General features: G+C 37.1%; 1 protein-coding gene across 9 annotated transcripts in view; it reads left to right on the top strand.

Annotated features, from left to right (window-relative positions):
- Positions 1–22,213, top strand: part of LOC107087536 (voltage-gated potassium channel subunit beta-2) — a 95,623-nt gene that overhangs the window by 59,422 nt on the left and 13,988 nt on the right. For all 9 annotated transcript variants that reach the window (XM_015379161.1, XM_015379158.1, XM_015379160.1 and 6 more), the window contains 3 exons: positions 13,690–13,733; positions 15,010–15,047; positions 15,319–15,398. In XM_015379161.1, the coding sequence (XP_015234647.1) occupies positions 13,690–13,733; positions 15,010–15,047; positions 15,319–15,398 (162 nt within the window). The remainder of the gene's footprint in view (positions 1–13,689; positions 13,734–15,009; positions 15,048–15,318; positions 15,399–22,213) is intronic.

The following is a 22,213-nucleotide window of genomic DNA, read 5'->3' as shown; positions in this document are numbered from 1 at the left end:
TCAGCGCTTAAAAAAGTCTAAAACTGAATTGGCAGGTCAGATCTATATGAACAAACGGAACGGAGCAGATTACTGTACAGGATTTCCACTATGTTTATAGTTCTGTTGCCCCCATTTTCAAAAGCTTTTTATTTCTTGCAGACTCTAATCCTCTTTGCATGCAGGAACCTCCAGGCAACAGGAGACTGATAGAATTTAATCTAACAGTTCCTGTTTTAGCTGTTTTGGCAAATATTTATTGCACAAATGCATTTCTATCAGATTTGCAAATGTCTTCCATTTGCATGGTGAATTATTCAAATTAGCTGGGCTATTACACAAATGCTGCAAGAAGAAGAGATGAATAGGAATGAAGATCTCTTCAAATGTTCTCTTAAATCACTGAGGAGTGAGTGTCAGACTGAGCAGTGGTAGACGGCTATAATTCGAGCACTGTGTATTGCAGTGTTCTGTTGTCTGTACCAAGCTGGTCAGTAATGGTGAGTATCGGCAACGTATCAGCATTGCAGCATATTTTCTTTTTTTTCTCCTGTTTTGTCAGTCATGCGTTTCCTTCCATTTAAGCTAAGGTAATGATACATGAAACACATTTCCAGCAGCTATGTGGCCAGTTTCCATTTAGCAGCGTTCTAAAGCTGTGACCTGATATCGATTTCAGCTGATTACAGTTTCTCTGTAACTACTGTAAGAAAATGTATGAGCTTAACTATTAGTAATAATTAATTTTGTTCGGATTTAGGGGAAACTTAGAATGCTTAATGAAAGGAGTCATTGTAATATAGGGTTTAATTGGGATCGTAAACCAGTTGCTCTAAGCTGTCTGAAGCAGAAGTGCAGTATGTTTGACAAAAATGTATTTTACGGTAATACTGATGAGTGTTTTGATGATGAGGCATGTAAGAAATAAACAAATTCCCCAACTAAATATTGTTAATGTCTTTGGTCTTATTGCAAACACCGGCCCCAGATAGTCAGCTACTGGAAACAAAAAGAAATTTTTATCTCAACCAGATGGTTTCACTCAATAGGTTGTCCATGAAGGATTTCCCTTTTCCTGACAAAGAATAAAATCTGTTGTAGTTTTTTTAACCATATTACCTGGACATCATGATGCCCAGTAAAAACATTTTCTGTTAAGAAACAAAACTATAATAAATATTTTACCTACACAAAAAAAAAGGATTGCATCATTTAATATATAAGCATTTTAAAAATGTTTTACCAACTAATCAGTTCCAACCAATAATAAATGGTGTAAACTGCAGCCCTTGCATTAAGTTTGTCAAATGGCAATTATTGGGTTGGTACTATTGGCTTATTTAAAGCAGCAGTGTGCTGATATTTGGGAGCCTAGCATGTTCAATGACCGTCTTTTAAATACCCCAAAAAGATCAGAACAGAGAAACTTCATGAGTTTCAACTTTCTTAGCCTGAACAAACATGTTTTTAATCACCACACTGATACTGGAAATACTTGTTTTTGATTTGTATTAATTTCTTCAATCCATATTGGCATCTACCGCTAAGACTAGTTTCTACAGGAACTTGGAAGCGCTAAGAAATTAGTCTTTTACAAACATGAAAAAGAAAGAAACTCGCCATCTAATTTTCAATGCACTGTTAAAAAGTCTTCAATGCACATATTGGCCATAGATGTTTTTACATAATTTGGTTTTGTCCGTCAGAATGCACCTCAATTGTATAAATAACTAACAAACTCAGTTAGTTCTTGTCTCATCTTTTACCTCAAATATCTGGATTATTTTCTGTGTATCTTTTTAAACCACCTATTGTGATAGATATAAATGTTTTCCTTTTATAGTATTAAGTCGTGGCAAAATGGAAAAAGGCAGTGTTAGGGTAGATCTGAGGGTGGATTTTTCTGAAGCCACATCCCAATCTTTTGCATGTGATTTGCTGGCGGCAGCCCTCTAGTGTTGTCTCACTGTCATCATTGAGCCTAATGATATTGAATGAGAAAAATCATTTGCAGCTCGGGGGCCAGCGGCTTTTTGTGTTCTTGTGCTCTCACAGTGTGCTATGAAGTGCACAACGGGATTTATAGTTGTAAACTCGGCTCATATCTGATGTAAACCGAAGGTAATATGTGACTTGATGCAGTGGGAAGCCCCGGTCGCTCCTGCACAGACGGCAGAACATAGTGTTTGTTTGTATGTATGTATTTTGGTGGGGGGGGCAGCATGAAAGGAAAATTGCTAAGGTTATTGCTGCTGTATGCACAGCTCCCAAATGGAAGTACAGTGGGCTGAAGTGATCTGCGCTTGTGTCACTGTGAATATTTCAAATATACCTCTAGGAGTTGAAGCTTGCAAGCCCTTTGACATCTATGTCCATTTCACTTTTCATCTGTAAAATACCCCCCACCCCTGCTAAAGACGGAGGGAATTTCTCATTTCTCTATTGTGACAGCTGAAGAGGTTTGTGGTTTTATAACTCTCCCCCTAAAGAATGCAGTAAAGCTGTCTTATCTGCATGCCAAAAACTTTCCCTTATTATCCGCTCTGCACAATTGCTGTGAAATTCAGATCAGCTCAATTTGCATAAAGTCATTGCTGTCTGCTTGAATGGCAGCCTTGAATTTGACCCGTCTGCCGTTTAGTTTGGGAGTGACCTCACTCAGCAAGGCCTCTAAAATCAAAACGCACCTCTTTTGAAGGGATGAGGGATTGCGGCAGCTTTATTGGGCTGCCAGTTGGTCTTTAATGGAACTCTGCGTCTGACAGATATGACTGAGTAAAACCACAGAGCTTGACTGAGAATCATCACCTCTTCCAAGGAGTGATTAAAAGCTTTTATTCTGAACTGAATTAATTATGCACACCAAATGAATTGTGATTATGTAAAGCAGTCTTTGTGAGAGAATGTCTGTGAGACTGGGCGAGCGGTACAGGTAAGGCAGTTCAGTCAAGTATTAGCTGTTCTTTCAGTCAACCAAACCTTGCTGACGGCAAGAGTTGTTTTGCTGAGAGGCAGCAGATTTGCAAAGTCCCAGAGTTACAAAAGCCGGTGTGTGTATCCAATTCCAGCTGGGCTGCCATTTTTGTGCTTTGTAAAGACAAAAGTTTGACGGTTTCACCTCAAACTGCTGTAGTTAACAACTGGGAACAGAAACAAGACTCCAGAGAATTTTCTGTGAAATACTGCAAGTTGGAAATGTTTGTTCAGCTTATTCTTCATCCCTGCTGAAGGTCAGATGCATTTGCATTCTGTGATTATTCTTATTTCACTCAATTCTAAAATACGTTTGTGTAAGATAATGTTTGAGAAGTAGGCAATTATAATGCCTTACATTAGGGATGCAATGTGTCAGTAATCTGTACATTTATGCAGTATCAGTGCATTCACTATTGTGTGTGAACAAACGTATCTTTCAACATGGAAACTTAGCTATATTATTAAAGATTTATCAGGAATCTCTTAAAAAGTCACTTAAAATTTCTCAAAATAAATTGTCAAAGTCATGGGTAGGTGGCTTTGAAAACAGATCAGACGAAGGTCTATGAGTCATACTATGAACAACTATAAAAGCACTCGGAGAGCGCAGACCTCTGCCAACCAGCAAATATTGCCCCATATTATGACTTATACCTACAGCTACAACTTGCACATGATCTGGATCATTAGGAAATTTTAGTGAATTACTCCATTTGCATCAGGCGCACCTCTGGTGAAGCAAAACATCCTTAATTCCGTTCCAAAATTCATCAGTTAAGGGGCTGATTATCCTCCCGCAGCAGTGTGTCGCAGTGAGCTTGTCGCAGATATTTTGGATTTATGGCCAATTTTGAAGCGTGGTCTGCGCTGTGTTATTCCACGCCACAAGGCAAGAGGGAGAATCACAAACTAGCTGTGGGTCTAGATACGGCTGAGGAAGTAAACTAATCCTGCTAACAGACAAACATACACGACCAAACATAAACTCCTTGGCAGAGGTAATGAAAGATGAACAGGAACCCTAGTTTCCAAAAGTACTTGGACTATATTTTTTCTCTGGAGAAAAAAAAAGCTAACTGGTACCTATTCAGAGTTTTCTCGTTGTTCTTGTATTCAATACCAGCTCCTTTCTCACCATCTACTCCACCAAGTGTTTCAAGAGAATCCAGTCAAGCTAAAAATAAATAAATAAAAGGTGTTGGAAGACTGCTGGTCACTGATTGGTTAGGACAGTAGCCTCCAAACTTTTCCCCCTTGATCCCCATTTGGAGACATTTTTTGCCTATTGGCTAATGGCAAAAATAATAAATGATGAGTGAGAAAGACAGTGGTTTCTCATATATATTATGTCACTTTGGTGAGTTGAAGACTCGTTTAACAATGAGCTTCATTGTAATGTAACATGATCCATAGTTTGTAGAGTTGAGCAGGTACTAATAGTAACGAACCAATAAACTGTAACACATCCCTTTAAGAAATTACATTATTTTCTTCTCTTTTAGAGTTCTCTGACCTGTTTGCAAACTGGTTCCATTATTGCTGCTTGTTAGGCTGTTGTCATAAAATTTACTGTGGAACCCAAGCGGTTTTGAATGTGGGTTCACGTGTTCAACAATAAAAAGCTCCCTTATTTATTTATCTGATCATTCTGCATCAGATACTGTAGATATTGACCAAAAGCATTGCTGAACTTAATAAACTGAACCAGAGGAAAAACCCATTTAAGCTGAGGTATGTTATATTGTCAAAACCATCTGCAGTGATAAATGTGAGGTCAAAAGAATATGGCTAATTAGCCTTCAAAACAACTGTAGTTGAGTTTCTGTGCAGTCCTTTGGTCATATCAAGTTAGAATCAAAAGAAACATCCATTCAGCAGCATGGTCCAATGCAGCAGGTCGTACTAGTACCATTTTACCTCAGGAACATTATGGTCTGGACTATGTGGAGGTCATTTTTAAAAAAACATCCTGTTAAACAGAAGAAAAAAGAAGAAAAAGACCCCCAGAACAATTCATCAAGACATTTGACAATCAGAGGACTGATTGTTTATAGGTAAAGTGTTTGAAGTATGTACCCAGCACTCCCCTGGCAGCTACGCACGTGTATTTTGTTGGTTTAAACGAAGCCTTAAGGGACTTTCGTCATTTTACAAAATGACCAAAGGTATGGTGTTTGTCACCCTCTCTACCCTCATCACATTCCACAAAAAGGGAAACGATCAAAGCTCCCTAAGCAATTAAAACTATGCTGCTTTTTTAACGGTTGTGTTTCTGTTGACAAATCTCAAATGACAGCTAGTTTATCACTAGCAGGAGAAAGGATGGAAGGCCTCTATGGGGTTGAAACCAGTAGTTCAGTAGGATTTTTAGAAGACAGCCACCTGTTGCTATGCAGAGCTTACATCGTCCACCCCCCCACTCCACACAAATTGGTATCTGTCTGTGCAAGCATAGGTCCTGGATTTCATGTGGAGTTCAGTCACAATCACATCATTAATCCTGGTTTGCTGCTCCAGCTCTGCTACTCCGTTCTCCAGTTGCTCCAGGAGCCAATCCTTAGCAGCATGATGGATCTGTAGAGGCTTTGCTTCCTCCTCAAGATCCATGATTGATTTCTGTTGCAGCTTCACAACAGACATCCAGAGACTTTTTGATATCTTCAACCTCCTCAACTGTCAGTGTCTTCTTTATTTTCAATAATAAAAGAAAAAAAAAACAACAACAAATATGAAACGGCTTACTCAGTGAAGACTTCATCAGCTATAAAGTACTTCTGCTCTGTCACAGTTATTAGTTCCCTGGAGGCTCTACCAAGTCATCGCTGACTCACCACCTACCCTGATGTACATCTACATGCTGGTTGCTTTAACATTCGCCATCTCAAGAGGTCCACTTTCACTTTAAGAGCGGACATTGAGCCTCAGCCACAGTAGATGGCCTCTGGCAGGCTTGTGCAAGTGGATGGCATTTAAATCCCACCACTGTGTTGCTTGAAGTTAACCTTTATCATTCTCAGAAGGAAAATCTTGTCTTCTGTAGTTTTTCATTGTTTGTGCATCTTGAAGTCACTTCAGAAAACAGATGGTTGAAATAACTGTGAAAGGAAGTGACAAGATTTACAAGCAAGACTTCTACACTTTTAGTCATTAATTAGTGCTGTGAGCATCTTTATTGCTACTGGCTGCCTTAGAAGAGCTGAAAACAAGCTGATGGAGCTCAATTTGCATCACATTTGTGTTTGTTTGTGAATTTGTAAGAGTAGTGCCTTTTTGATTTTAACACCAATGCATAACCACTCAGGCTCTGCTGATAGTCTGTGGGTGTGTGAGCTTTGGGGCGTCACGAGTGTGGCTGCATGCTAGGAAAGGTTTCCCGCTTTCTAAGGAGCGGCCATCATCAGGGAGACAGCTTTCCTCTGCATGTAGACCGTCAAATTTGAACAGAAATACTGCTCAAACACAAATACTGCATTATCCTCTCTAAGGGTAATTTATGGGATCAAAACAAACTTAAAATCACTGAAATGTTTAGGTGCCATTTTTAATGAGCACACATTTCCTTTTTCCCTGAGTGTATTGGTAGCTGTCAACTAATTTTAGCAAACGTAGGTTTATATTTCATGGAGCCCGATTAGGTTCTGTTTGTGTTTGGAGGAGAAAGATGAAGTATGTTGAAGGAGGAAAAAAAAAAGACAGCTGTTCTTTTTTCGCCTCACTGATAAAGTTTAATTAGAGCCTCTGTTTGCATGTGAATGTCGCTCTGCTCTCCCTCTCTACATTAGTTTCATTAAAGCTCTAGAAATAGCTTCTATTTAATAATTCTGCTGTCAAAAAGAACCAGTTCTAGATTATGTGAAAAGTATGGTCAGATTACAGGTGCCTCTAAATGACTTTGAATTCAAGTAATCCAATTAAAAAAAGAAGTTAAGGTTATATAGCATGAATTAATTTCACGTAGGGTGGCATATTTCTTTAAGTTTTCATTACTATGACTTGTAGTTGATGGAATGTAGTTTCTCTGCAAATGACAGTTTCACGTACGATCATCTGTTCTCAATCCTTGGTTGATGATGTTTTTGTATGAATTTCTGCATTAGTGCAGGATTTATTTTTCCCCCCTTCTTCCTTTAAAACTGACTTTCGGCTCTTTTATATAGTGCTCTGGTGTCGCTCATCTTCTACTTGAAATTTCTCCAGAGATTCTGGGTGAGGTGTCTGTATCCAGCTCATGTATTGGATGGGTCTGTGTTGGCCACCTTTTGAAGCTTTGACTCCAGCTGCTGTCCACACCTTCTAAATATCTCCAAAACTTTCATTACCCGTTAGCCATCATGGTAAAAAAAGAAAAATCTAACAGAATAAACAGTAGAATATGTCATTCTTTGTGCTGAACCTATTAACTAAGTTTGCATCATATATAAATTCAATAAAAAATATATAATTTATTCATATGCATCTGTTTTGCGTTCAAAGAATAAGCATGTTTTTAGGACTAAGGTGGCGTTTTTTGTTTTACAAAAAAGTTGTTGCTTAATTTTCTTAACACTCTGTGCTAGAGATCAGATTTGTGCTGAATGTGATGAGGGGTCAACATGAAACCTAAATGACCACTGATTTCAAGAAGAACAGCTTTGAGGCTGCATTAGGTTGTGGCTGAGAGAAACTTGGACTGTTATATAACCTGCAAAGCGGTGGCCGAAGATAGAAAAATGTTGAACAAATTGAGACTGGGCTACTAAAGCAGCAGAGCAGGGCTCCAGTGTGACACGACATCATGCTCAGTCATGTGTTAGAAATATTTAACCTTAACATTTTTCTAATAAGATAGATGGCACCAGTTTTGTCTTAAATGGCAATTTTTAGTTTGTTTTTATCAATGAGTTCAGAAGCTTTATGGACAACAAAAATAAATGTTTTAAATGTCCATATATCACTCATCAAAACCTCTTTTGACTCATCTGTGTGTTTTTTTTCTGTAAAATACTTGAGATTATGAAGAGCATCCTTCCAGCATCTCAAGTAGGGGAGCTTTCTCTGATTGCTTGTTTATATCAAATATGCAATATCAAAACAATTTGAATAAACATTAGAAAGTGGGTGCAGATCACTTAAGCCTCATTCATTTTATTTCTGCAGAGCTTTTTGTACCTTTTTTTCCTCATTAATTTTCAGAAACACCTTAAACCAGTGCCATCTGTTTAAACTATATATTAAATTAAATTGTCAATAAGCCAATATTGTAACATTTAGATTCAATGCGAAACAAAAAAGGAAAAGCATAACAGTTTCCATGAGTAAACACCTCTGCAGCTAACACTCTAAGATGTTTATACTCCGTGACACGATGATGCAAATGATGCCTATGAGAAAGGGTGAGGTTTTTTTTCTTTCCTTCTTTTAGTCCCTGTGCTGTGATTCTGTACAGTATTTTATGAATTGGCACGTTAGGCCATCTTACATGATGGCTATAATTGGAGAAGTAAGTCTAATCAGATTTGAACATTTATCTGAGCAATTACAGCCCTGCACAGAGGAGCTGTCAGTGTTGATGTCTGAGTAAATCAGAAATGAACACACATTTAGTGTTTCCCTCATCAAAGATAGAGGGTGTTATCAGTAATCAAGCAAAATGTCTAACATCAAAACAAGTGTTAAGTTTATAATATTGGGCTTGGCTCAAATGAAGATGAGCTATATTAAATTTTTTGAAGTGCTAGAGTTGTATTTGCTAAATGAACAAATGGATCTAAAAAGCTTTATAGTATTTTTAGATGTTCTGGTGAAGATTCTCAGTCATCCAGGTCATAGTCATTCCAAAAAAAACAATGGAGAGTGGTTTGGGTTCTTTGTTGGCCTGCACAACCTGATACTGGTCTATGGCTGGCAAAGAACCCAAACAACTCCCTATTCCTAAGAGGCGGAACCTTTTCTTCCGGTTCAATTTGCATGTTTTCTAAGCAAAACAAGGCGTTATTTTGGTCCACTCCATAAAGCCTCGGACTCGACACTAATTCTGACATTTTGAATTGAAAAAGCTTTCTGGATGGAAGCGAAACGTCTTCAAACTCTGAAACAAAGTCCATTGTACTGTGTTTTAATAGTTAGATGATTTTAAATGTATTAAAAATCACAACGGATTAAATGATCCTGCGTACAGCACTGAATCAGCAAGACATTCTTCAGTGAACCACTTTCTGAATAATTAAGCTACACTCTGTGACAATAGGTTAAAAACATTGACTTAACCTAACCTTGTTGGAATTGTGGAACATGGTTTGTGCAATATATGGCCATATATGGTAATATGGCCAAAATCTAAAAGTATAGTTTTTAACTGGAATCAATATAATTCCAATATTAACATAAACAATATCAGGCCTCAAATAAAACAACCAAGAAGGCCGAAAACAGATCCCTGTACAAACACCTGACACCTGACTCCTCAAATTAAACATTTCAGGATTAGTAACTTTAAAAAAAAGAATTAAATTTGACTATTTTATTTGGAGCTACTATCTGAAGAGCAGAAGGATACTTTTAACCTGGTAATTATCTTTCCCTCTTAATATTTCTCAGGTTATGAGTTCTTGCATCGTTCATAGTTTCTATCGTTACAACTTGCTATAAAAAAAAAAAAATGGCAAAACTATTCAAAACCTGCTCCAAAATACTAACTTAAAGGTATAGTGGTGGAGTTCTTTTTCTGGGTGGATCATCAAACTAAATGGTCTACTAATTGTCAATCATTCTGGTGATATGTTTACGTAAGTCCGTCCTACATTCTCGTCCCCATTTTCACTTACTGGTGGTGAGTCTGACATAGTGGAAAAAATGCACATCATCTTTTGGAAAGTGAGCTTGTATGAGCGATGCAAACAGCAACTTTTAAACAGAGCGTGCACGAGGAGAAATGGGCTCGTTTACGCTCTCACACCCGTTTAATAGACGTTACCTCTCAGGAGTGTGCATCTGCATTTTTTTTCTTTTTAAATGGTCTTTTCAAAAGTTTGTGGAAACTGCTCCACTATACCTTTGTTTTCAGGCCATACTAACATATCTTAGTATGGATGAACCCTTGATGAAATTGTGGGGCAGTTTTTTTTTATTTTATTTTGTTTTTTTTTTTCAGTCATTTATTTTCTCCCCTGTTCTTTTACTTGTGCTGCAAATACCCTGTGATCTACAGTAGCCTTGCCTTTGGTTATCCTTCTCTCATTAATACTTGCCTTATTTTACATTTCTTTTCTTGAGCAAAGTAAAAAGACCCCAGCCCTGTTTTTGGTGTATTTTCTTCTAACCTAGTGCAACCTGACAACAGTAGTTATGTTCCCCAGAATGAACCAAACATTTATCACAGCAAGGATTAGCCCAGTCAAAATAAAATTATACAAATCACTCTTACCATATCACTGGACGGCTTGCTGGTGACAAGCTGTTGCTCTGCTCTTTTATGTCTACTTTATTTTAAGCTCTTCTTCTTCTGCTCTGACTGTAACATTAACAGCAGAGTGACCAGTTGTTTTGACCAAGATGCTTTCTACATGGTGTAAAACGGTCTATGCAATCTCGGACATTTCTAAAGAAAGCTTTTTTGGGGGACAGATACAAAACAGGCAATTGGTCACTTTATCACAGGCACTCCTTTTCTAGCTTAAATTTGCTAGGTAGGGGCTTAGCTGAGATTAGCCTCCTAGCACTGAGCATACTGTGGTGTACATCATCGCTCACAGTGTGTTGAGGCTTGAATTGACTGCTCTGAATGTCAGTCAGCAACAAATGCTGTAATCATACACTACTGTAAATGGAAATAAAGAAAATGTGTTTAAATGTCACATAAATTAAACTGACTTATAGATTGATGGTGAATTATCTTCCAGCCCTGAGCTGCTCCCATCTTTGGTGCTGGGAAGGGAGGCTTTTTATTTCCCCACTTGAATTTGTTTCATCTGCAAACTGAGAGATCTCTGACCACTGCCTGCTGCTTATCACACACCAACTACTCATCCAGTAAATACTTCCACCACCCGTAAAAAAAAAAAAAAATGAAACCTGGCAAGTGTCACACGCAAGAGAAAGGCTTTTATTTTCTTTACTTCTGAAGCATGAAATTAAATGTTTAATAGTTATGTAATGGGTTCCAAATAAACAAAAAAATTTTGACAAAAACCAGGTGCTCTTCTTTGCCTCCCTTCTGGGCTTAATGCTCGGCTAATCTTTTTGTTTGCTTTTCTATAACTTCCTCTACAGCGAGCCGATACAGAAAGGTACCAGTCTAAGTCCCCATTCACAAGAAGATTTGCATATTTCCAAAAATGACAAATTATTCTTCTCAATTGAACTCGGGTAAAATCTCCTTATTCATTTTCAAGTCCAATCAGAGTCTCGCAAATCCATCTTGGGCTTTGATCTGGTGATGAACAAAGTCTTTTTGTCCGCAGCTACAAAAGAAGGTCGTCCATCAGTAAGATATGATTAAAACCTCAAGGTGGAAAGCTGTAGATTGGTACAAGAAAAAGTTCACATATGCTGGTTTTGTAGCAGTTAGATGGCTTCTATAATTAGAACAGGCTTGGCTGTATGCTTTTTACTAAAAAAGTGGAGTAAATGACAATGAGATTTTAATATATGAATTTAGTCATAGCAAACATCTAATCGGGATTCTCTTTGGTAGAGGGCAGTTTTTTTTTAAGTCACAAACCTTATACTGTTTTTTTTCTTTTTAAATCAACTCTTTTTTCCAACTAAGATGACGTAGAAAAAAAGTAATTCAGTAGGTTTACCCTTTCAGGTTATATATTTTCCTGCATCTTCCAGCTTGTTTTCTCATTTGAAATCCTGATGACTGCAAATCCTCTCCTAATACATCTCCAATATTTTGAGTACCTGTATGTCCCCCCTTTCATACAGTGTTTGTCACTGGTGCTATTATTGGTTTTAGGTTTTAAAGGTAAGCAAATATACAAGCCACCCCATAAATTAATTGATATTTGACTTCTTTTTATTAACTCACAGAAACCTTAAACTAAGTAAAGATGGTATGGAAGTCTTTGAAATTTTCCACTGCTAAACATAATTATCTGTGTTTCTCAAACAGCTCTGGCCTTTACTGTGTTCGGTCAGTCTTAGGTTTGATGGACATTATTATAGTATTCTACCCAATTGCTCCTAAATAACCTTCAAGATGAATCTACAAAGTTTAATAATCTCTTTAGAGTGATTGTATGTCTTTGTAATATAAATATGAGGGATCCTTGTCATTTTGATTGACGCCAATGTCACTGTCTCATGCTGCATCAGTCTTCCTCCTTATTGAGAGATTTCCGAGTGATGATGTCTTTACTGTCAGGGTTCATTTTGCTGAGTGGGACCTGCAACCTGACCCCACCTTCTCCCAGACTCTTGCAATGGGCTGCTAAACCAATACGAATCAGTATCTGAGACATTTCTACTTTAATGTCCTACAGAACAAAGTCCAAATGAAAAGATGTCCATAAAATGGGAAATTTTCTGCATATAAAACATGACCATGTAGGTCTAATAAAACTTAGTCCCTCTGTGGAATCTGGTTGGTTTACTTTAATTTTTTCACAGTGCTGTCTCTGTTTAAACTGCACTTCAATGGCTGTTTTGGGAAGAAACAGAAAAATTTAATTATATATATATTTTTAAGAATTGTTCTATGGTTTAATTACAACATGAATTCAAGCCTTGTGATGCTGCCGAAGTTTTAAAATGTATATAATGTAAAATCTGCTGTTTTTAAACCACAGTTCCGTTCATTATTCAGTTTTCTCAAATGCACATAGTAGCAGCAAACATCTGCATGGATCTATACAGTATGCTCACACTTCTGTCTCTTCTCTATTTCATACAGCCGGTCTTCTACAGATTATTTTAGTTATCCTCCCACATGTCAACTTTCACTCCTGCACATGTTACATCATACCCCCTGGCACATTTCTTTATTTATTAACTCACAGTTGACTGGCAAAAGCAAACTTTTACACTCCTCTGAACTTTTCTTTTTAAATCAAATGTTGATCTACATTTGGAAATCTTGCTGAACCTATTTAGAGGGATTTTTGCTTTTCCTTTGTAATAGTTTAGCTAATATTCTGCATACTAACAGGGAGCAGAAGACATGGTGGGAATCTTTAAAGGCTTGCAAACATCCAAGCTGTGAATGTCAGCAGCTGGGTTGGCCTGGGCCGTGATTGGCTGAAAGATGGCGGCTTTCAGAGGCAAGCTGGTGAAGGCAGTCAAAGTTGCACACCGCTGCAGGGATTTTTTGTCACAGGGAGGCTGAGGTATCCTGGGGTGCTGAGAGAGATTTCTCTGGATGTCATGGAGGGCCTGCTTAAGAACCGTTTCCCGCCTCTGATTTTCCTTGACATTTTACAGCACATGCATACACATAAGACGACTCGCACATCGTAGTCTTTTCCTCACCCATTTGTCAGTACGACAGAAGATAAACGATCCTTCCAAATCCATACAAACCTTGTTCTTCTCATTTTCTGCTACTGAAAGCCCCAACTGCATTACAACCAAAACCCTGCAGAAACTCATAGGAATATTTATTAACTCACCATACTCTCTTACCTATATACTAACCAGCCATTGTGATAAAAACTGATTTGCAGCACTCCTTAGCTGCATTTGGAAGACAGACCTTTGCAAATCACTGCCACCTCAGCTCAGCATTAATGTAAATTTATTTCTCTGTTTTGACAGAAACCTTGGAAAGTCTGGCCTGCGCGTCTCCTGCCTTGGATTAGGTGAGATCACTGAAAAAAATCCGAATTTGTGGACATGGTAAATAACCCTGTCTATCTTTTGACAAAGAGAAAGGCGTCACTGCTACTCCAGAAAGTGAAAAAATTTTCTTTTGCTTTGAGTCTTTCCAGGTTTAAGCCCTTTCCTGAGAGTATATATTAGCATATACCTTTTAAATGAATTCTTAGAATGTTTGTTTTAGCTTAAGTAAATCTAGAGTAAGGTTTCTAGGGAAAATTAATTATTAATTATTCAGGAGCATTTAACAGTGTAAGTAAGAAAATGCAAAAAAAAATAAAATAAAATAAATAATTATCATGGCGATAGAAGATGATGCCTGGTTAAGAAGTATGCCTTATTTTCAAGGAGTTGGCAACCCTAAAATCACTGTACTGTAACATTTCGAAATTAAAAGTGTAAAATTAATTTATGACATTAATTTATCTCTTTAAGTGTAATACATCTTTTTTTTAATGCTACTTCTTTTTTATTCAGTCACTGAATTTACTTTAAGCAGTCCAACCTGGAATGTTACTTAAACAATCCATCTGATATTAGCTTTAAATTAATGTTTAATCAACGGTAGGAGAAAAACAATTGAACAGAGCTCATTATGTCCCGTTTTACATCCCTTTTTTTTATCTCTTTTGAGAGTACTGTACATGAAGATTTTTGGTTGTGATTATGTGCGTTTATGTGGTTATAGCATTAGCGACATTAGCAGTCTGCCATGGTTCATTTACCATAATTTCCTCTCTTTTACAATACGTAAAAAAATTACACAATCACATTTAACCAACTGCCTGCTGGTGAGTTCCTGAATTGAATTCCCCCTTTTGGGAATGCTAATATTAGCAAGCTTCCATTACTGATGTCAAAACAGGTGCAGGGTCAGAACTGCGCATTGTAGAGAACGCGCTCTTGTGGGCATTTCTAATTTGCCGAAATAACCCAAATGAATTAAACCAAGCAAATCTTTCACTTTTCTAATAATTTCCTGGAGAGTTTTAAATTGTGCCCAAAGCTGACACACCATTTAACATGAAATAGACACATTTCCAGGTGATGACTCTTTTATTTAATATTTTCAGATATTGTAATGTATTGAAAAGCAACACCTGCTTGTCTGACTGCTGCTTTTAAAACAAAAATGTACTCACAGTGTTACCTATTTGGGCTAGAACCTGTTTCTTGCAGGTGATGTGCTGTTTTAGAACATATGGCTTTTCTCCTCACCCATTTCTTTGTGTGTGTTTGCCTCCCTGTTATCCTCTGCAGGAACATGGGTGACATTCGGTGGGCAGATAACGGATGAGGTGAGAGCAGATGGATCCTCTATTAGTCAAATCTTGATATTAAAAACATTCACAGAGAAGTTCTTTCCCAGAATGTTCAACAAATCAAGTTTAGTTACTTTTTCAGTAGATCTATCACTACAAAGTGTCAGCAACATAATAATGCATGTTATTAAAAGATACTGTTGCTATCTTTATTTTTGTGAAAGCAGATGAATAATTAAGAAGCTATAATGCTTTGCATCAGCCCCCCCCACCCCCGTCTGTTTCTTACCCCTTGTTTTCTCAACAGATGGCAGAGCAGCTGATGACTCTGGCCTATGAAAACGGCATCAATCTGTTTGACACAGCGGAGGTCTACGCTGCTGGAAAGTGAGTGTATCCTGTATCGCTGTGACGACGAACCTTAACAAGCTGCTGGTTAATGATAGGTTGGGAATCCACCCAGTGCAGAGAAATGATGCACCTAATCTGTTGAGCATTAATAAAAATCCATATTGGTGTTGCATGAACAGTCTGTACCGTTCTCTGTTGTGCATAAATATCTGGTCAGCCTGCAGAAAAGATGCACTGATTACCGGTCAAAGCTGGCACTCCAGACCCTCTCTGCTTGCTTCTTTAAGTAATCAGTTACTTCCTGGCTTTTTGTTTAAATAAATATGCTCCTTTTTTGGAAAAGAACAGGAACAGAAAAAAGTAAGGTGTCATTTTACCAAATTTAATTGTTCCATATGAGCTTTTCTTAAATCATTTAATCTTTGACAGATACCTAGCCTCCACCTGGAAATTACTTCTGAAGAACTAGTCAGATTCTTTATTCCAGAAAACCTTTTGTTCCTTTCGCTTTAAAAAAATGTTTTATTTCGACTCAATCAAGCATCAAAATCGTAACTGTAGAGTGATAGAATGGTAAAAATGCTGAAAGCTGCACAATAAACCTCTATTTTTAGAAAAAAAATAATAGCCTATTACCATAGGATCTATATATTAAAATTTAGTCTGTCATTATTTGAACTCATCTTGGAATATGACCATCATTGTCTTCATTAAACATAGACCCAACTTTGGATTAAAAGCATAACTAAACCATTTATTTTAAGTTTCCTATTCATTCTGGGATATTTCTAGAACTGGACATACATCATTTGATTGTGGAGAGATCTGCGATTTTAGGATGAATTGTGCTTAATGTATTAAATCAACTCAAAGGAATGCAGAACTGTGAAGTGGGAGGATGTTAAACAAGTTTTTTTTTTTATATATAGGTAACTAGTCTCCCTGAATTAGCATATGGTTCATCCACATATTGCTACAATTAAATCTGTAAAACCATTATTTAAATGGCCAGTTGTTGATTGGGTTTGCTAGGTTGCCATGCAGTTTGCATATTCAGATGATAGATTGATCAATGCTCTGTGAAATGTTCAGGGCTTTTAATACTGTTTCATGTTTTAACCCCAGAAAGGAACCTCCTGCTTATCAGGTCTGATAATTGCGTTTTTTTTTTCCCCATTGTGGACTAATCTGCTTTTTACAATGACTTGGAGGCTTTGAAATAATCTATGGGATTATCCTTTGCGGAACCGTATATCTGATTAACTACAAAATTTCTGTTTTAATCTGCTGAGAATATTTGACTCTATGACTTTTGTTTTCAAAGACGCAACAGTAGAATATTTAAATAAGAAATAAGAAAAACAAGACAGAGATCTTTTTTATAAGTCCTTTGTAGCTGTTGCCTGCCACATGTCACCTGTCAGTGTTGTATCATGATGTAATCTATGAAACAAGTGCTAAGTTGATCTTACTTTCTATCATATCCCTTCCTCTCTGTGATCCATGAAAAAACCTGCAGTTAAAAAGAGACACAAATCTGACATGTGAGAGTTTGAGCAAGACAGCAGCTTAATATTTGTTGCACAGGTGTTAATCCTGACAACACCAAGATGCTTACATGATGCAAAGGAGCTGAGCGCACTTTGCACGAGTGTGGAAAAAAGCTCTAATGTGAAGTACTTCATGCAGCCATAGGATTGGTTCAGCTGTTGAGTCAGTTGCTTTATTGTGGATTCAGTGCTGTGGTGCACAAAGACTAACCTGATATTTAATCTGTGTATTGATGGTTCAGAATAAAACAAAACATCAAATAAATAAAGTGCTAATGCATTTTTTAAATATTGGCAGGGTCAATTTGTCAATCTCAATTTATTCTGAATAGACCAACAGAAACAACCATTCTGGGGGGAGTAGCACCCTAGTGGTTAGGGCATAGAGTCTGGAATCCTGATGTTCTGAGTTCGAACCCCACTCCCACAGACTGCCACTCTGGCTCTCTGAGAAAGACCCTTAACCCCACACTGCATCCCGGGAGCCCCACGATGGCAGCCCACTGCTCCCCAAGGGAATGCATTAAATGCAGAGGTACATTTCTCCAATGTGAGATCAATAAAGCTCAATTATTATTATTATCATCCACGAGTATTCAGTGCTGTTTACTGCATAATTAGTAGAATAACTTTTGTCTTCAGTTAAAACAAAGTTGTTTTGGGGTACGCCTCTTCAAACTTTGCATATAGATTTTAATTTCGCCCATTATACTTTACAAAATAACTAATTTTAATCAGATTGCTTTCAGTCACTTTCAAACAATGACACAGATTATAAACTACTGTAGATTCAGTTCATGCTCTGATCTCATCTAACCAATTAGACTGTCTCTGGAGAACAGCTGTATCTTCCCCACATAATGCTGCCAACACCAGTTTTTACCCTCCTGAGGGGAGCTAAATGCAGATCCAAATATATCTCAGTTTTATTTGAAAACAAATGCTCACAGTATTTCTGGTTATTCTCTTAGATAATAATCAGAAATACTGTAGTTATAGACGGAGAAACTGGGTTAAGGCAGTATTAATATGTAAATATTTCTTGACTAATTTCTCTGCATCAATATATAGACCACCGTTTTGCAGAAGACGGAGATAAACATGCTCAACTAAACATTTGCTGTTTATTCCTCATTATTGCCTCTGTTATCAGCAACCGCACACATGGTCTCAGTATTAAAAATTCTGAAAGAAATGTTCAGAGCAGCATTCTGGTTTCTTTCATGCTGAATGCACAGAAAATGGCTGATGTGCAAAAAAATGGCGACAAATCGGCTGCCCAATTACGGTGAAACCTGAAAGTAATACAATCTTTTTCATCCACGAAACATGCAGCATTATATCACAGATCCTTCTGTCAGTCAAAGCTTCGATTCAGCACCATATAGACCTAATTTATGGCTAAAAGGAAAGCCAGCACGCTCCAGGCAGACTGTACCGTACATTTGGACAGTCAAATTACTCACTTTACACAAGGGCAGCCCTACAGCTATGTGGGTGAGACACACACACACAAACCTACTGTAAACTCACACTAAGAATATTCCTGCATTGTTGCTAAAAAAAAATGTCAGTTCAGCTGGCTGGATGTGAGGCAGCAGTGCAGCTAAAGTAGAGGTTAAAGCAGAGGCTAAAGTCATGTTTTAATTGACTGAAAGAATCCAGCAAACCACTAGACAAGAAAAAAACAGTGTTTTGGGGGGACATCTAAATATTTTACTGCCCTGATCTTAAATAAGTTACTGAAAAACACGGAATTGTGTGAATAATGAAAACAACTCAAAGAGGGGAACAGTAGAAGGAAAGCACTCAGGTGAACAAGAAAATAATTATTTTCAGTTCATTACAAGGTTCACTGACTTCCATTCAGGATGCTCTCATTTTTTACTTTGCCATAATTATGTTAAAAATAATTTATTTATTGACAACCTTCTGGGAAATCTAGAGAACAAACACATCCACATGGATAAAACCCTTCATGTGATATCAGTAAAATCAGCAGTCTCGTACATAAGGAAGCATATGGATGGTGACGATTTACACTTCACATCTATCAAACTACTCTGCTAACTGCTCTCAGCGGAGAATAAAGGTAATGATTCTGAAAGTTAGCACAGGATAGTATAGAAGGAAGATTTCTATACCAAACTGGGAAATAAAATATTTAAAGCAGAGAGTAGGAATGGGAGACTTTTTTTATAGAGCTTTTTTTTTAAATGAAAGCTGTATATCTGATAGCTATTGGTTCTTTTTAATCTAATTTAATAACATCTCTGCCGCTTAGCCTTATATTAGAAAAAAAAATTCTACCAAAACAAAAAACAGCTTCCAGATGTACTAGACTCACGGAAAACAACAAACACTAAAACCTGGGCCAAATATTTGTCTAAACACCAAACAGCATCAGGGGTGCTTAATACCTGGGGACATAAAGCCTTTTAATTTGTTAACCAATTTGAATCTGTTGATTGATGTTTCTTTGAATTGGATAAAACTGAGCTCTGATTACTAATCTTTCCCTTTTTTTTTTTTGAGAACATTTTGCATCATTTTGTAGTTTTGATTCATTAGCTATCAGAGCTCTTTAAATTAACTTTTTATTTCATAAATGTTGTCCAGTCAATCATAGGACATCATACTAGGCTGATTCTTGCACGATTGCTTCACAATTTTTTTATTCCCTCAGCAACAAGAGCATCACACAGTCATATACATTTGTAGTCTAGTAAACTAGCCACAGCGGCCAAAATCATTTTTGCCTGCGAGTTGACCTAGCCTCGATCAATGCCCGAGGCTCTAGAACTGGTGGGCCAATCACAACGCAGAGTTTTGAATTTTTGGACACAAAACGAGGGCTGGACGACAAAGCTGCTTGACGCTGGCACAATAAGGAAGATGGCAACAACTATTGAACAGTTCTCGTTTGACTCAGCTTTGGAATCAGTTTTGGAAGGATTAGGATTGGGGTTTTCGGTGAAATGTAAGCAGGAAGAGGCTCTACGCTCACTAATTTTTAAGAAGGACGTATTCGCCGTTTTACCGACAGGCTGTTTGTTTACACTCGCCCACCAGCTTTCTGTCGGGCTTAATACGTTACAGTAAGTGGCGCTCATTGGTCAGAGCGTTGACCAATAGGCACAGACATGGTTTGAAAAGCAACGGGTTGTTCTCATCAACAATCTTCAAATGTCTCATTCATCGGGGCCAGACTAAATTACACATTCAATCTCACATTTAGTCTGGTTTATCTGGTTAACTGATTTGCAGATTTGTAAGAAATGTGGGGTTAATTTAATTGCATTAGGGTAAAGAAGTTATTCACAAAGCATCTTAAGCCTTATGCTTATGTTGATGTTGAAAAGAGGTCTTTTAGTGAGTTCTAAGCAGAGAAAATTATGGAAAAAGAGAGACTCTTGGTTAATCCAAGCAATTAACAATCAACTAGATGATTAATTTTAAATACAGATGTGAGACAAACTTTGTCATCTATAATAGGAGTAAATATAAGTTTCAGGGCTAGGGTTATATGTACACCTTTAGTTACAGAGTTATATGTACACCTTTAGTTACAGAGTTCATTTTATAGAGCAAAAATAATGAATCAGCACAAATAAATAAAATCATTTTCAAATACTATAGAAAAAGATTCATCTCAGTATTACAGTATTAGCAGAATGAAAAATGCTCTCAAAATAAATAGTAAAAATGGGAGAAAATATAAATATACATGCTCTGGAAAACCTAAAGGACAATAATATGAACCATACAAAGATGAAAGATATTAATGAGATTTGTATTGTAGTATCTGGGGCTGAATCGCTTAATTGGATTAATCTTGATTCATCGATTGTCAACTGGAGTGTAGAGACTCTAAAACATGCCATTAGCTGATAAAGCAACCCACTTATAGTAGTAATTATATTAAAATTTTAAAACAACAAAAACAAAGATTGTATTTAGCAAAAAATGAAAAACATTTCCGTCTGTCAATATGCTCTACCCAGAACTCCTCCAGTGGAAGAGTTTTATTTTCCCATGGTTTAATTCTATTATTAAAAAATTGTCTTTGAAGAACCTTTTGTTATCAGATTATTAATTGATTAATCTAAAAAAAATTATCAACAGATATGGATTAGCAAAATAAAAATTGGTTGCAGCCCTAGAGTATCTTCAGGCTCTTATGTGTGCCATAATCTCCTCCGAGTTTGGATTGCAGAACACAGCAGTGCTTCTCACCTTCCAGGCTAGTGTGTGAAAACAGAGCAATCGATGCATTGATCTGCTCGCAATGAGCTTCCAAGTCTGCCTCTTAGAGCTCGCCATGATCCCTGGATCAAATGTAGCCTGAAACACTTCTAGATATTCCACCATCTAATCATAGGTCCAGTTCGGTTTTCTCCTATTTTATGCATGTTATGATCTGTTGTCCAAAACAAACTGCTTTTTGTTTATAAACAATTGGTTCACAATAAAAAGCTGACTCTTAGTCTTATTTCTTTATTAACAACTTTTATATCCAGGGGTGTTGCTGGCAGGGTCACCTAGTGGTGCTTTGAAATATTGCTTTCACCGATTCTAAGATCTACTATAAACCCTCTGATTTCTAGCCAACTGATTTCTTGGGGATCTAATGTAACTTTTTCTCTACTTACAAAATATTCATAGATTAATAAGTAGAAGGTCAATTATCTACTGTAGTAATTAGTCGTATCTTAAGGATTGTCCTAAGATATTGCTCCTCATTGCTCCCTGCATTCCTCATCATTGTTCTCATTCTAATAAATTATTTAGCTCCAGCTAGGATGTTTCTGAAATGAAATCCCAAATGCTACATAGATTAATTCAAACATATATTTTTGTGTCTGCCCAACAAGAGGATTTACATTTGAACTAAAAGTGAGCAACAACATATTTAGGATTTCCCATCTTTTTCTCTTGTTTGTTTTGTTTTTTGCTGTTTTTTTTACAAAAGGATTTTTAAACATTTGGGTCATCATTTATAAAAAACAGTCAAGGGTCTGTATTTACAGAGTGCCTTTTTTTAGTTAGGGGACTCCAAAGCTCTTTACATTACGTTCAGTTTTTCACCCATTCACGGAAACCTTCACGTTGCCGTACACAGGCGACACCGGGCCCTCTGATCTGACCACTGTCAGTCCTTCCACCATCACTCCATTATCCTACCAAAGAAGTGATGCAAATATATCCCTATTTTACTTTTATGATTGAAAGACGTCTAAAGTTTTGTCTTGAACTGTCCTCGTCTGATTCTCAGAGTATCCTTTCGCTCAAAGTCTTTGA

This window comes from Cyprinodon variegatus, unplaced genomic scaffold, assembly GCF_000732505.1.
Source record: "Cyprinodon variegatus isolate N-32 unplaced genomic scaffold, C_variegatus-1.0 Scaffold186, whole genome shotgun sequence".
Taxonomy (NCBI): domain Eukaryota; kingdom Metazoa; phylum Chordata; class Actinopteri; order Cyprinodontiformes; family Cyprinodontidae; genus Cyprinodon; species Cyprinodon variegatus.
The sequence above is the reverse complement of the archived record's forward strand: the minus strand, read 5'-3'. Positions and strand labels throughout refer to the sequence as shown.